This window comes from Chelon labrosus (genome assembly GCF_963514085.1).
Source record: "Chelon labrosus genome assembly, chromosome: 24".
Taxonomy (NCBI): Eukaryota; Metazoa; Chordata; class Actinopteri; order Mugiliformes; family Mugilidae; genus Chelon; species Chelon labrosus.
The window spans coordinates 14,372,110-14,388,372 of record NC_140357.1 but is presented as its reverse complement, the minus strand read 5'-3'; the positions used below and the strand labels follow the sequence as shown (position 1 = coordinate 14,388,372).

Below are 16,263 nucleotides of genomic sequence, written 5' to 3'. Positions count from 1 at the left end.
TTATCACATGACAAGCATAAAGTTTTGGTCACGTGACTGAACAGTGTTGCTGACTGAGATCAGTTCTGGTTCTGGTTCAATAAAAACTTTATTGTTGGTCCCACGTCCACATCCATTCACTGCTCACGCCACACTTACAGGGCGGCCGCCGTTAGGGGCGGAGCTGTCTGAAGACGCCATAGACTGTATAAATATGGACATGGTGTCCCCATGTCCTGGCGTTGGTCACACTGACGCTATTTTCCTGAAACTGAACACTTGAACATTCATCAACATGTAATGACAGACACCAGCCATGTAAAAAAGTTATCCGACCTGTATTTTAGTGTTTTAGTTTGGTCCAAGTCCCGCCCACTAACATGGAGGGGGCGGGGCTTATGATCGGGGGAGCTGTGTTTGCTTTGGCTTCACTTTAGAGGAGCAGCTCCACCGTCCGTCTTTCCACTGTCTGTGGAAGAGACTCGTTTGAAAAGGCAGCGTGAGTATCAGAGGTAAGTTGTTGGTCAGTTTCATTTTTATCGAGACATTGTGTTCACGGTTACACGAGCTTTCACTGAGCGAAGTCCAAAGGTGTAAAGACTGAGCTGGTGCTTCAAAACCAGACTCCATTCACAAATGCGTTAATTTAAGAGTGTGCGTCTTTGTTTCGGGAGTTTCTTGTGGTCGATGTTGTGCAACGGAAGTGGAGATAACTCCAAATAATTTTGTCTTTACATCGGCGTTCATGAACGCGCCAGAAGACGTTGACGTTGAGTTATGAAACGAACTGCAGAACAACAGAGAACGTGTTCGTGTGCATGCGCAGTAGCCAGTAGAAACGTCTGTGTCAGCTGTTACAAACTGACTAAATGTTACAGGAGTCTGAGCAGGACAGCAGACTCAGCGTCGGTTTAAACTCTAACGGCTCCGGTTCATTAAGAAATAAACGGCTGTGACGTCACAGTGCTCTGTATATATGGCGTCACAGTGTTTGTGCTTTTATTCATAAAAACAACTCAAAACGTCTCCAAGTCTTGAAACTATCCAAATATTCAAGATGTGTTTATTGTCAGTGTCTCAATACGTTGACGACGCACAGCTGTCACAAGAACAAAAAACCTAAAGAGATGAAATGTGAAACAGTCACAAAGTAAACATTCTGCATATATATATATATATATACGTATATATATATATATAGTAAATAAATAGGAATCAGTCTAGGTGCAACAGAACAATGTATAGTTACAGCTTAGATTTACTCAGTAAATGTGCAAAGGTGCAGATTACTGTCAGGTTAGAGTCCTTTAGTGTTTTTATGGGTCTAAGGCAGGTTAGGTAGAGTCCCAGTGTGATGGGTGGGTTATAGTCCAGGGGGCAGAGAGCATTGAAGGGGGGGGGGGGGGGGGGGGGGGGTGCAGAGTTCAGTACCCTGGCGGCCTGGTGGACGAAGCTGTTCAACAGTCTGGTGGAGGCAGGAGGCGGTGCAGCCACCGGACCACACAGGGAAGCAGCCAGTTAGGACACTCAGCGGTGCCCCATGGACACATGATGGAGGGCGGGACTTGTGCTCTTCACAGTTTCCGGAGAAAGTAGAGAAGAAAGAGAACACAAATATTATAAAATAAGCCAATATTACATATCAGTGAGGAGCAAAACTAAGTGAACCCCTGTTTTCAGCTATAACATCAACTAAATGTTTGTAGTAACAGCTGATCAGCAGCAGGACAGGCCCAAACCAGGACATTAGCACCCCCATGTTTGATGGAGGGATGAGGTTCTGATGCTGGAATGATGCAGTGTTGGTTCATCTCATTTAAACCAAACTATTCTACTTTGGTCTCATCTGTCCACTCAACATTGTCCCAATGTTCTTCTTGGAGAGCAGTGTCTTTGTCCATCACACCATGGTTGTTCAGTGGATTCATCAACATTAACATCAGCCAATGACAGAGAGGCCTTTAGCTGCTTAGAAGTTCCCCTGGGTTCCTTTGGGACCTCTCAGACTATTATGGAGTGATCTTTGTTGGTGGACCACTCCTGTGGAGGGGAACAGTCGTCTTCAATCTGTCTGACTGTGGATTATTTGTGGGTTCCAAACTCTTTAGAGATGGTTCTGGAACCTTTTCCAGCCTGATGAGCAACAACAACTCTTTCTCTGAGCTCCTCAGAAAGCTCCTTTGTTCACAAACATGTGTTGTGAAGATCAGACTGAGACAAATCCTAAACCAGGACCTGAACCACACCTGAGTCTCATTACATTGATGGAGACACTTCTGAACACATGGACTCTGGTTTAATCCTAGAGGAGCTCCTCTCTGATATGTAATATTGGCTCATTTTAGTCTCACATTTGATGCTTCTTAGTCTTTTTCTACTTTCAGGATGTTTTAAGTCATTTTATGAAGAAATGTAGAAAATTCTCAAGATTCAAGATTATTTATTGTCATTGTATTGAGCATCCAACAAAAGTTCAGGTTCACCGTTAATAAATTAATATGTAGAAAAAGTGTCTAAATATAAAACAGCTCCAGACACAGATGCTGAAGATAATCATATCATAGTCATCGTATTAACATAACATGCTCACAGTCCCGTTCACTGATTGGTCCTCACAGACAGGTGGTGATGTCATCAGTTAAGGTGGAATGTGTGGTGAAGGCGAACGCTCTCCTTGGTGAAGGGCCAGTGTGGGAGGAGTCAGAGCAGACGCTGCTTTTTGTCGACATCGCCGGGAAGAAAATCCACCGCTGGAGTCCAACGACCAATCAGATCCAGTCTGTGGAGACAGGTCGGCCAATCAGCTTCTCACCCTTATCCCTCTGTCTCACCTGTCTCGTTGTTTAGTCTCTCATCTGTCTGTCTCTCCCCTGTCTCACTGCAGGAGACACGGTGGGCTTTGCGGTTCCTCGTAGGTCAGGTGGTTACGTGGCAGGCGTCGGTCGGAGCATTGTGGCTGTTGATTGGTCGACACAGATGATGACATCACTGGTGGAGTTAGATGAAGACAAACCACACAACCGACTGAACGACGGGAAGGTTGACCCAGCTGGGCGCCTGCTGGCAGGTTGGCCTGTCCTTAAGATTGTCATTGTCCACCTGGTTACCTGGTTGCCATAGTAACATTGTGATGTGTCGCAGGTACAATGGGGAAAGAGGGGCGACCGGTGCAGGTGGAAAAACCAGGAGCCCTGTTCTCTGTGACCTCTGACCTCACTGTGACCAAGCACCTGAGCCAGGTAACCGCCCCCCCTCCCCGACCTGTCTCACTCTCACATAGCTTACCTCATCAACATGTAAACCAATCGGAGAACATCTGTCTCCTCCAGGTGGACATATCTAACGGGATGGACTGGTCTCTGGATCAGAAGACATTTTTCTACATTGACAGTTTGACTCGCACTGTTGACGCCTTCGACTACAACATAAACACTGGACATCTGGGTAACTGTTCCTGTGTCTCTGAATCATCATGAGCTCACTGTGTTCTACTGGGTTCTGTTGGTGATGTTGAGTTCTTCAGATCAGGAGTCGTCTCCAGACCTTTTCCCTCATATCTTACTGGTTCAGATCCTGATCTTTAGACGTTCTGTCGTCCGATCTGGATCTTTAGACGTTCTTCAGTCCTATCTGGATCTTTAGACGTTCTTTAGTCTGATCTGGATCTTTAGACGTTCTTCAGTCCTATCTGGATCTTTAGACGTTCTTCAGTCCTATCTGGATCTTTAGACGTTCTTTAGTCTGATCTGGATCTTTAGACGTTCTTTAGTCGAATCTGGATCTTTAGACGTTCTTCAGTCCTATCTGGATCTTTAGACGTTCTTTAGTCCGATCTGGAACTTTAGACATTCTTTAGTCCTATCTGGATCTTTAGACGTTCTTTAGTCCGATCTGGAACTTTAGACGTTCTTTAGTCCGATCTGGAACTTTAGACGTTCTTTAGTCCGATCTGGATCTTTAGACGTTCTTTAGTCCGATCTGGATCTTTAGACATTCTTTAGTCCGATATGAATCTTTAGACGTTCTTTAGTCTTCCTCACTGAGATCATCTTCCTCTGTTGTCCTCTGTGGACGTCTCTTAGCTCAGAATTAAGCAAACAGTTGACGTGTCCTAATGTCCCTAATGTCCCTGATGTCTCTCTGATGGATCTGTTGACCCCTTTTAAACACATTTCGGTTCACAACAGATCACAGATCCAAATATAAACGTCAGACTGGGAAAGAATCCAGAGTTCTTGTTTGAATTGGAGCTACTTATTAAACAACTTTAACTCCTGAACTCCAAATGAACAGAGTTAGTGAACGTTAGTGTCAAGTTTCATTAAAATCAGTCTAAAGAAAACACCTCAGTGACTCGGAGTAGTGTTTCTCTACATGTATGTGTGTGTATATATACTTGTATATTTGTGTACATATATATATGTACACATACATACAGCTCTGGAAAAAAATAAGAGACCACTGCAAAATGATCAGTTTTGCTGGTTTTGCTGTGTATTTATTAAAATGAACATTTTTGTTTCATTCTATAAAGTGCTGACAACATTTCTCTCAAATCTGAAATTAAAATATTGCCATTTAGATAATTTATTGGCAGAAAATGACGACTGGTCAAAATAACAAGATGCAGTGTTTTCAAACCTCGAATAATGCAAAGAAAACATTTCTTAAACAACACTAATATTCTAACTTAGGAAGAGTTTAGAAATCATTATTGGTGGGATAATCTCAATCTTTCATCACAGCAGTGGTTTTTTATAATCTTCCTCATAAAATAAGATTTGGTTCAGGTGATCAGCTGATCAGTGTCTCAGTCAGTAGAATGAGGAGACTTGTGTTGGAACCGAACAAACACTGGAACGGACTGGCTGCCACAGATGTGGAGATGCTGACTGAAGAAACATTTGTGGGAGTGGTCTCTTCATTTTTTACAGAGCTGTATATATATATATATGTGTGTGTGTGTGTGTGTGTGTGTTGCCAAGGTAACCGTCGTGTGGTGTACCATCTGGAGGATGGGGAGGGGCTTCCTGACGGGATGACACTTGATGCTGCAGGACGTCTCTGGGTCGCCTGTTACGATGGAGGACGAGTCATCAACATTGATCCTGCTACAGGTCAGTTGTAGGGTTACCCTGACCTTTGACCTCTGATCCCTGACCTAACCCCTGACCCTTTATCCTCAGACGAAGGTAAACTCGATTAAAAATGTTCAATGTAAAACTGGAAATCTTGGTTCAAATTCAAACTGAGCTTTTCATTCCAGAGACACAGGTCACCGTTCTGCAGCGAGTCACTGGTTTTATATTTGTGGAGGTCGGACTGGTTCTAGTTTCTCAGGACCAGTCCCAGGTCATACGGTTCTAGGCACCTTGTGATAATGATGAAGATGATGAAGATGAAGATGATGAAGACTACCTGCTCTGTTCTCTCAGGTGTGCGGCTGCAGACAGTCTCTCTACCGGTGACGAAGACCACCTCCTGTTGTTTTGGTGGTCCAGACTACTCTGACCTCTTTGTGACCTCGGCCAGTCTAGGTCTCAGCCAATCAGAGAGCGGACAGCAGCCGCTGGCTGGAGACACCTTCAAGGTGAGTCCAGCTCTGTTTACCTGCTGTGTTCACTGACCCTTCCACGGTGACGGCCTTTCTGTTGTCTGTCTGCACATGTCCAGGTGACAGGACTTGGGGTCAAAGGTCGACCTTCACACTCGTTTGGTTGATCTTCAGGAGGCGGAGACTCGAGCTGTACAGAAGTCAAACAACCAATCACAGAACAGCTCACCGGCAGGAAGAGTCAGATTAATGAGGACTTCACCTGTCAATCATTGGTGAAGTGGATCTAGGAACCAGACAGCCTTTAACAGCCAATCAGAAACCAGACAGCCTTTAACAGCCAATCAGAAACCAGACAGCCTTTAACAGCCAATCAGAAACCAGACAGCCTTTAACAGCCAATCAGAAACCAGACAGCCTTTAACAGCCAATCAGAAACCAGACAGCCTTTAACAGCCAATCAGAAACCACGCAGCCTTTAACAGCCAATCAGAAACCACACAGCCTTTAACAACCAATCAGAAACCAGACAGCCTTTAACAACCAATCAGAAACCAGACAGCCTTTAACAGCCAATCAGAAACCAGACAGCCTTTAACAGCCAATCAGAAACCACACAGCCTTTAACAGCCAATCAGAAACTAGACAGCCTTTAACAACCAATCAGAAACTAGACAGCCTTTAACAGCCAATCAGAAACCAGACAGCCTTTAACAGCCAATCAGAAACCACACAGCCTTTAACAGCCAATCAGAAACCACACAGCCTTTAACAACCAATCAGAAACCAGACAGCCTTTAACAGCCAATCAGAAACCACACAGCCTTTAACAACCAATCAGAAACCAGACAGCCTTTAACAGCCAATCAGAAACCAGACAGCCCTTAACAGCCAATCAGAAACCACGCAGCCTTTAACAGCCAATCAGAAACCACGCAGCCTTTAACAGCCAATCAGAAACTAGACAGCCTTTAACAGCCAATCAGAAACCACACAGCCTTTAACAGCCAATCAGAAACCACACAGCCTTTAACAGCCAATCAGAAACCACACAGCCTTTAACAGCCAATCAGAAACCACACAGCCTTTAACAGCCAATCAGAGTGAAACTTTGTGATTGTTGGAAATAAAAATAAAAATAAAATGATATGAGGTTATAGTTGAACATGATGAGACCACGGACTTGTGTGTATGAGGTGCGCTTTATTTACACACCACAGGTAGACACCACAGTCACAGGTAGACGGGGTGCGCTTTATTTACACACCAAATGTAGAAGGGGTGCGCTTTATTTACACACCACAGGTAGACGGGGTGCGCTTTATTTACACACCACAGGTAGACGGGGTGCGCTTTATTTACACACCAAATGTAGACGGGGTGCGCTTTATTTACACACCAAATGTAGACGGGGTGCGCTTTATTTACACACCACAGGTAGACGGGGTGCGCTTTATTTACACACCAAATGTAGACGGGGTGCGCTTTATTTACACACCACAGGTAGACGGGGTGCGCTTTATTTACACACCAAATGTAGACGGGGTGCGCTTTATTTACACACCACAGGTAGACGGGGTGCGTTTTATTTACACACCACATGTAGACGGGGTGCGCTTTATTTACACACCACATGTAGACGGGGTGCGCTTTATTTACACACCACAGGTAGACGGGGTGCGCTTTATTTACACACCACAGGTGGACGGGGTGCGCTTTATTTACACACCACAGGTAGACGGGGTGCGCTTTATTTACACACCACAGGTGGACAGGGTGCGCTTTATTTACACACCACAGGTAGACGGGGTGCGCTTTATTTACACACCACATGTAGACAGGGTGCGCTTTATTTACACACCACATGTAGACGGGGTGCGTTTTATTTACACACCACATGTAGACAGGGTGCGCTTTATTTACACACCACAGGTAGACGGGGTGCGTTTTATTTACACACCAAATGTAGACGGGGTGCGTTTTATTTACACACCACAGGTAGACGGGGTACGTTTTATTTACACACCACAGGTGGACGGGGTGCGTTTTATTTACACACCACATGTAGACGGGGTGCGTTTTATTTACACACCAAATGTAGACGGGGTGCGTTTTATTTACACACCACAGGTGGACAGGGTGCGTTTTATTTACACACCAAATTTAGACGGGGTGAGCTTTATTTACACACCACATGTAGACGGGGTGCGTTTTATTTACACACCACATGTAGACGGGGTGCGCTTTATTTACACAGCAAATGTAGACGGGGTGCGCTTTATTTACACACCACATGTAGACGGGGTGCGTTTTATTTACACACCACATGTAGACGGGGTGCGTTTTATTTACACACCACATGTAGACGGGGTGCGTTTTATTTACACACCACAGGTAGACGGGGTGCGTTTTATTTACACACCAAATGTAGACGGGGTGCGCTTTATTTACACACCACATGTAGACGGGGTGCGTTTTATTTACACACCACAGGTAGACGGGGTGCGTTTTATTTACACACCAAATGTAGACGGGGTGCGCTTTATTTACATACCACAGGAAGACGGGGTGCGTTTTATTTACACACCACAGGTGGACGGGGTGCGTTTTATTTACACACCACATGTAGACGGGGTGCGTTTTATTTACACACCAAATGTAGACGGGGTGCGTTTTATTTACACACCAAATGTAGACGGGGTGCGTTTTATTTACACACCACAGGTGGACAGGGTGCGTTTTATTTACACACCAAATTTAGACGGGGTGAGCTTTATTTACACACCACATGTAGACGGGGTGCGTTTTATTTACACACCACATGTAGACGGGGTGCGTTTTATTTACACACCACATGTAGACGGGGTGCGTTTTATTTACACACCACAGGTAGACGGGGTGCGTTTTATTTACACACCACAGGTAGACGGGGTGCGTTTTATTTACACACCACATGTAGACGGGGTGCGTTTTATTTACACACCACATGTAGACGGGGTGCGTTTTATTTACACACCACAGGTAGACGGGGTGCGTTTTATTTACACACCACAGGTAGACGGGGTGCGTTTTATTTACACACCAAATGTAGACGGGGTGCGCTTTATTTACACACCACATGTAGACGGGGTGCGTTTTATTTACACACCACATGTAGACGGGGTGCGTTTTATTTACACACCAAATGTAGACGGGGTGCGTTTTATTTACACACCAAATGTAGACGGGGTGCGTTTTATTTACACACCACAGGTGGACAGGGTGCGTTTTATTTACACACCAAATTTAGACGGGGTGAGCTTTATTTACACACCACATGTAGACGGGGTGCGTTTTATTTACACACCACATGTAGACGGGGTGCGTTTTATTTACACACCACATGTAGACGGGGTGCGTTTTATTTACACACCACAGGTAGACGGGGTGCGTTTTATTTACACACCAAATGTAGACGGGGTGCGCTTTATTTACACACCACATGTAGACGGGGTGCGTTTTATTTACACACCACAGGTAGACGGGGTGCGTTTTATTTACACACCAAATGTAGACGGGGTGCGCTTTATTTACATACCACAGGTAGACGGGGTGCGCTTTATTTACACACCACATGTAGACGGGGTGCGTTTTATTTACACACCACATGTAGACGGGGTGAGCTTTATTTACACACCAAATGTAGACGGGGTGCGCTTTATTTACACACCAAATGTAGACGGGGTGAGCTTTATTTACACACCAAATGTAGACGGGGTGCGCTTTATTTACACACCACAGGTAGACGGGGTGCGTTTTATTTACACACCACATGTAGACGGGGTGCGTTTTATTTACACACCACATGTAGACGGGGTGCGCTTTATTTACACACCACATGTAGACGGGGTGCGCTTTATTTACACACCACATGTAGACGGGGTGCGTTTTATTTACACACCACATGTAGACGGGGTGCGCTTTATTTACACACCACAGGTGGACGGGGTGCGTTTTATTTACACACCACAGGTGGACGGGGTGCGTTTTATTTACACACCACAGGTGGACGGGGTGCGTTTTATTTACACACCACAGGTCGACGGGGTGCGTTTTATTTACACACCACAGGTAGACGGGGTGCGCTTTATTTACACACCACAGGTAGACGGGGTGCGCTTTATTTACACACCACATGTAGACGGGGTGCGCTTTATTTACACACCACAGGTAGACGGGGTGCGTTTTATTTACACACCACAGGTAGACGGGGTGCGCTTTATTTACACACCACATGTAGACGGGGTGCGTTTTATTTACACACCACAGGTAGACGGGGTGCGCTTTATTTACACAGCAAATGTAGACGGGGTGCGTTTTATTTACACACCACATGTAGACGGGGTGCGCTTTATTTACACACCACATGTAGACGGGGTGCGTTTTATTTACACACCACAGGTAGACGGGGTGCGTTTTATTTACACACCAAATGTAGACGGGGTGCGCTTTATTTACACACCACAGGTAGACGGGGTGCGCTTTATTTACACAGCAAATGTAGACGGGGTGCGTTTTATTTACACACCAAATGTAGACGGGGTGCGTTTTATTTACACACCAAATGTAGACGGGGTGAGCTTTATTTACACACCAAATGTAGACGGGGTGCGCTTTATTTACACACCACAGGTAGACGGGGTGCGCTTTATTTACACACCACAGGTAGACGGGGTGCGTTTTATTTACACACCACATGTAGACGGGGTGCGCTTTATTTACACACCAAGTGCAGAGTTACCACCAACAAACACAGACAGTACGAGCGTCACTACACAGCTTTCTAGAAAACATCTGTACACATAGAAAACTTTGTGCTGTTGATTTTTTTTTTGTCTTGTTTTGACTTCAAATAGGAATTAGAGACGTGTGTGTGTGTGTGTGTGTGTGTGTGTGTGTGTGTGTGTGTGTGTGTGTGAGTGTTGGGGGGGGGGGGGGGTAGTGCAGCTATCGATGCAGGGCTGCTCAGACTTTCCACAGGCAGAAAAACTAGGACATTACTGGTGTGTCCAGGTCCAGGTATGTCTTTGTGCTTACAGGTGCATGTCCAGGTGTGTTTCCCTCAGAGCCTCACCAACTGGTCCATCACGTTTTAGTTTTCTAAAACATAAACAGTTCTTTAAGACGCTGTGTCTCCTCCTCCTGTTGTACTGCAGCACCCCATCTTGGTGGCAGAGTTAAGTACATTGTATATTGAAGATCACAGGTGTCTGCGGGTGTGGCTCTTGTGCTAGCGATAGGCTAACCGCTAACTACAGCAGAAAGGTGGACTTTGGCCCTGGATGCCCCTCGGACTAGTTTTGATGAATGTGACCACAAGCCCCGCTGAGCCTGCTAATGCTGCTAACCCTGCTAACCCTGCTAACACTGTTTCTGGTTCATGACGTAAAGAGAAGTGGAGCTGGTTCTGGTAAGGCGAGTACATACAGTAGAACACAGCAAAAGACAAAGGAGTGAAAGGAGTAGAACCCTGTACAAGATCCAGTTCAAAACACGGACCCAGGAACCCAGAACCTCTGCTGACCCAGAACCAGCTCTGAACCTGTTGACCTGGTCTTCCATGAGATACCATTTCAAGATGAACAGGCACCAACAGGAGGTTCTTTAGCACCGTCTGGATTTTCTCACAGTTTTACTGTTTATTTGGAGACGACATCACGTTGAAGGACCGGCCTGGTCTGATTGTTCCAGAACTTTAAGTTTTATTCTGATCAGACAGAACCAGGTCAGAACAGAGGATTTTGATTTTACCAGAGATTAGACAGTGAAGTAAAACAAAGTCCAGGGGTCAAGGGTCAGGAGTCAGGGGTGTCTGGGCATCTGGTCGCCGCTCAAACTGACCAGTAAAGATAAAAATACAAAAGTGTTTGTCATCAGTTCACATTGATCGTTCAGAGATGTTCAAAGTGCTGATTGGTCCCGTGAAGGAATGGGAGTGGTCAATAGTGCTCGTCGGAGTGGGCGGGGTCACAGAAGAACCGAGAGCTGCGTTTGGCCGATCGAGCCGTGAATGGGACGGTCTTCAGAGCTGCAGGTGAGAAGAAGCATCAAGAGGTCACATGACGGCTTAAACACAGGTGGAGCGATGCGTTCAAGGACCTGTGGTTTACCTGTGATGATGTCCTCTATTGCTCCGTCTTTGCCTTCGTAAACATGGCGACTGTCTTTTCCTTGTCGTCGTCTGAGCTCTGTGATCAGCTCCTGCTGCTGCCGCTTCCCTCTGTGGGGAGACTGGAGCGAGGAACCCAGTCAGTGCTCGTTAAAGCTTGTTTAATATCGTTAAAGCTCGTTATTACTCCTTAAACTCAATAATCAAATTCATTTAAACTCGTTAAAACTAAAGTTCATTAAAGCTTAATCTCATCTTAGCATGTTAAAGCTAATTACAACTCGTCTAAGCTCGTTAATGCTCGTTAATAGTTAATTTAACGGAGCAGCTCTCACCTTGGTCTCCTGCTCCTCCTGCTGCTGCTCCTCCTGCTCCAACTTCTCCAACAACATCTGCTCCTGGCGCCGCCTCTGCTCATTCTCTTCCTCCGCCAGCTGATCAACATTTACAGAGACACACAGGGACGTGGTTATGTCTCAGTCACTTCTGATTGGTTGTATATTAAATGGGGGAGGAGCTTTATGCCACACAGCCCCGCCCAGGAGGAGGAGGAACGGAGCTTGACTCACCCTGTAGGCTTTGATGAAACGAACAAAGATCGGGAAGAAGACGGACGGAGGCATCGTCTTGGAGCTCTCTCCGAAAAACTTGACCACGTCTTCAAAGGCGTCCTTTGCACAAAAAAACACGCACACAAAGACAGGTGAGACACTCTGTTTCTGTACCTCACCTATATGTCCCCGTTTCTCACCTGTCTGTGCCCATGTCTCACTTGTGTCTCTGCTTCACCTGTCTGTCCCTTTGTCTCACCTATGTCCCTGTCTCACCTGTGTCTCTTATGTCTAAACTGTCTGTCTCTGCATCTCACCTGTCTGTCCCTCTGTCTCACCTGAGCGATGCGTGCGTCCTCCTGCAGCTTGCTGAGCCGTGATTCGTTCCTGCTGATGAAGTCCTTCAGGGTGGCGTTGTGGGAGACGCTGAACTCTCTCCAGGTGAGCTCCATGCCACGTTGTAGCTCCTTGACGTCACACAAGACGTTCTCCAGACTCACTGCTCAGCACAGGTGGACATGTCAAGGTGAGTCAGGGACAGGGTATAGGTGTGTGCAGGGTTGTGATTGGCTGATGGACTCACCGGCAGCTGCCTTGTCCACATAGTGAAGCTCGTTATAGAACGGAGACACGACTGGATATTTCTCTCTCACCACGTTAGCGATGTAGTGAAGCAACGTCTGCTTCCTATCAGTCGACTTTGTCTCCAGGAGCTATGTGGACGTGGGTGTGGATGTGGACATGGGTAGGGACAGGCACACACCAGTTAGAGGTTACCCTCATCAGGAAGAAAAACAGGAAGTAGGTGTTGACCCTGAGACACCTCTTACTTCAACACTAAGTCTTCAGGTCGACACATCGGGTGAAGGTCATGTTTTACTGTGTATATGTGTCAGTGTGTGTGTGTGTGTGTGTGTTTATACATCAGGGTGTGTGTGTGTGTGTGTGTGTGTGTGTGTGTGTGTGTGTTACCAGGTCGAGACTCTGTAGTTTGAATCCGTACACCGCTCCTCTCTTGCTGCTGTTCATGTAGTTCCCCAGAGCCAAGATGATCTACAACGACAACAACAATCAGCTCACCCACACTTTATAAACAGTGGACATCTGTTGTCTCCACAGACGCTACGTCCACATACGTCCATCAGACTTTAACAGACATGTTTGTTTGACGTCTAACTGACCTCCAGGATCTTTTTGAGCTTCTGAGACGATTTAATAGAAACTGAAGCAGCGATGATGGCGTGGAGTTGCTGAGGAGAAACACAACACAATGAGACAGGTCACATCTGTCCTCCTGTCTGTCCTCCTGTCTGGCTTACTGGAGTCTGTCTTACCGGAGTCAACATCTGGACATTGTCAGTAAAGTTGCCCATGAAGGTCATAATGGTCATACGCTGACTGAGTCTTTCGATACGACTGAACTGCATCATGAATCGGTCTTCGTCACTCAGAGCCTCCAGAGGTTTCCTGTCCCTCTCATATTGCCGTAGCAACTTCACCTCCGCCTCCATTGGCAGGAAACGCATGAGACACTCCACAAAGTCGACCCGGACCGTCCGAAGGTCAAACCTGGACATATGAGACAGACTGAGTCCGAGGACAACTTTACCCTAACCCTTGAGATCTGATTCACATGAATTAATGAATCAGCTGTCACACACCATCCTGACTTAAAGTCTCATTGTTATACAGGAACTCAAGCTGGTGTTGGTACTGCTAGGGTGTGATCTATGTTACGAGAGATGGTTCTGGTTCTAGAACCAGTCTCTCTTTTCTGTCTGTACCCGGCTGGCCTTAGGCAGATGGGTCCCTCCATATGAGCTGGCAGGAGTTTTTCCTGCCACCGTCGCCTTCAGGCTGCTTATTAACGCTATATAAATACAATTTGAACTGAATTGAATAGAACTGGTTCAGGTACAGGTACAGGTATAATTGGACCTACGTGTGAATGGCCCGGCAGATGACCTCTGACCCCTGGCCGGCCTTCCTCAGGGTGATGGCCAGGTTCTTGGCTCTGTTGGCCTCCAGCAAAGAAACTTTGGACGGAGCTTTCTGAGGAAGTTTCTGCCTGGACAGAGTCAGATCTACGGCCGGACCCTGAGCCTTCGTCTTAAAAAGCTCCTCAAACTCCTCCACGTCCAAGTCCTGAGAGACGGGGACAGACGGAGACACAGAGGAGGATGTGAGGGACATCTGCCCCCCCTGATTGTTTTCTTACAGGCTCCCTACCCTGTGTTTACCTGCAAGATGGACTCATCGTCGATGTCATTGAAGACAGTCCCATTGATCTGACTCGGCTTCAGAGCGACCCAGTTTAACACGGGCATCCTGAACTTGGTCTGGATCGGCTTCTTTATCTTCACCGCTGCATGAGAGACGGACAGGTAAACAGGTGAGGTTAGGGACAGAAGTCTTATCCTCAGACTAAGGTTGGTTTCAGGAGGAAGATGGAGGGATGAGGAGCAGAGGAAGATTTTGGAAGAAGATGGAAGGATGAGGATGAGAGGAAGGCGTTGGAGGAAGATGGAAGGATGAGGAAGATGTTTGAATAGAAGAAAGAAGTAAACATACAGAATAACTTGAGAGGACCCTCTGTCAGCAAACCAGGAGAAAATAAACAACATGTTAGTGCCAGACCCCATCTCACAGTCACCATGACAACAAAGAACTCTGGGCTCTGATTGGTTGGAAGGTTCAACCTGTCAGTCAGGTTAGAGACACACCTTAACCTTTAACCTTTAACACTAACAAAGAGGTTTCTTAGAGTCTGACTAAACGAAAGAAGAACAGATGAGTCCACATGAACAGGAACGAAGGCTGGTTCAATCAGGACATCATCCGACTACTTTAGTTTATATCTTCATACCTTCATGTTGATTTTATGGCCCATCACATGGACACAGGTGTGTGATTTCTAATGTACATGGTTATTAAAACACAGTTTTCTTCTTTATGGTGCAGTCCCTGAATGCAGCGTTTTCTCATGAACCAAGTCTCACCTGCAAGTCCAGAGTTGAAGATTACTGTAGGTGACCCCCCTGATCCTGGGAGAGGAGGGGCCACAGGAGGAGGAGGGGGGGGCATAGGGACGGAGGAGAGCTCACTTGTCCGACAGGGGGGAGGGGGGGGAGGAGGGGGAGGAGGAGGAGCAGGGGGAGGAGGTGCAGGGTAAGGCCCATTGGACACTTGAGAGACAAGAAGAAGAAGAAAGATGTTAATCAGTACTGTAGCACCGCTCTCTAGGTTAAATGTAACCAGCTCTGTGATTGGTGGAAACTCACCTGTGCCCGGCATTGGTGGGGGAGGAGGGGGAGGTGGAGGAGCCAACATGCCTGCAGCTCCACCCATTCCTGGTCCCATGCTGTGATAGGCCACGGTCTCCGGGCTGCAAATAACATTGGTGATGAAAGGATCAGAAACAGGAAGTGGCAGTTGATGGAGCTGCTACTTCCTGTTTCATTGAAAAACCAGCAGTTTGTTTCTAACCCCAACCTGTTCAGGTGACGTATCTTACCTGGGAGACAGGTTTGGGCACGGCGGCGGTGAGGGGGAGGCACAGTCGGCTGTCCCTCCGTCGCCCTCTCCTCTCTGGGGTTGAGGAGCTCCAGGTCCTCCGGCCTGCTGGGCCTCATGAGCCTGACGCTCCAGACGGCTCTGGCGCCGGATCGTCTGGTCCTTCTCGCGCACCATCCTCCTCAAGGTGTGCACTTGAGAGTTAGCACTGGCGCACACCTCCTGCACGGGTGGAGTTAGATGGCTGACGTGTTAAAGGAGCAGACTAACAGGAAACTCTTAATCGTCTGTTAACATGTACAGAAATGTCTTAAAGCATCAGGACTGCACGTTCATTATTATGTCTTATTTCTACACGTTGTTCCTGTTTCCATGGTAACAGCACTGACCCGGAGTTGGTCCAGCTCCTTGTTGGTTTGCATTAGTTGTTTCTCCAGTTCCACGATTTTCAGCATCGCCTCATTCTCCACGTCCAAGAGACGCTCCGACATCTGAGAGAGAGAGAGAGAGAGACGGGT

General features: G+C 46.7%; 2 protein-coding genes across 2 annotated transcripts in view; one reads left to right on the top strand and one right to left on the bottom strand.

Annotated features, from left to right (window-relative positions):
• Positions 1-54: 54 nt before the first annotated feature.
• On the top strand, positions 55-6,698 carry rgn (regucalcin). The gene is made up of 8 exons (XM_084574073.1): positions 55-491; positions 2,598-2,770; positions 2,864-3,046; positions 3,121-3,218; positions 3,309-3,423; positions 4,965-5,096; positions 5,415-5,569; positions 5,653-6,698. Exons 2-8 carry the CDS (start codon positions 2,608-2,610, stop codon positions 5,698-5,700), a joined length of 894 nt encoding a protein of 297 aa, XP_084430199.1. The 5' UTR covers positions 55-491; positions 2,598-2,607; the 3' UTR covers positions 5,701-6,698.
• A 3,863-nt stretch (positions 6,699-10,561) lies between these two features.
• The window catches only part of fmnl2b (formin-like 2b), a 13,768-nt gene continuing 8,066 nt past the window's right edge, over positions 10,562-16,263 (bottom strand). Inside the window, 17 exon segments of the mRNA XM_084574375.1 lie at positions 10,562-11,600; positions 11,683-11,803; positions 12,017-12,115; positions 12,251-12,352; positions 12,571-12,735; positions 12,739-12,753; positions 12,757-12,945; positions 13,205-13,285; positions 13,414-13,482; positions 13,567-13,801; positions 14,175-14,377; positions 14,473-14,597; positions 14,804-14,824; positions 15,232-15,417; positions 15,514-15,617; positions 15,747-15,967; positions 16,135-16,236. Coding sequence (XP_084430501.1) covers positions 11,512-11,600; positions 11,683-11,803; positions 12,017-12,115; positions 12,251-12,352; positions 12,571-12,735; positions 12,739-12,753; positions 12,757-12,945; positions 13,205-13,285; positions 13,414-13,482; positions 13,567-13,801; positions 14,175-14,377; positions 14,473-14,597; positions 14,804-14,824; positions 15,232-15,417; positions 15,514-15,617; positions 15,747-15,967; positions 16,135-16,236 — 2,127 coding nt within the window. The 3' untranslated portion in view covers positions 10,562-11,511.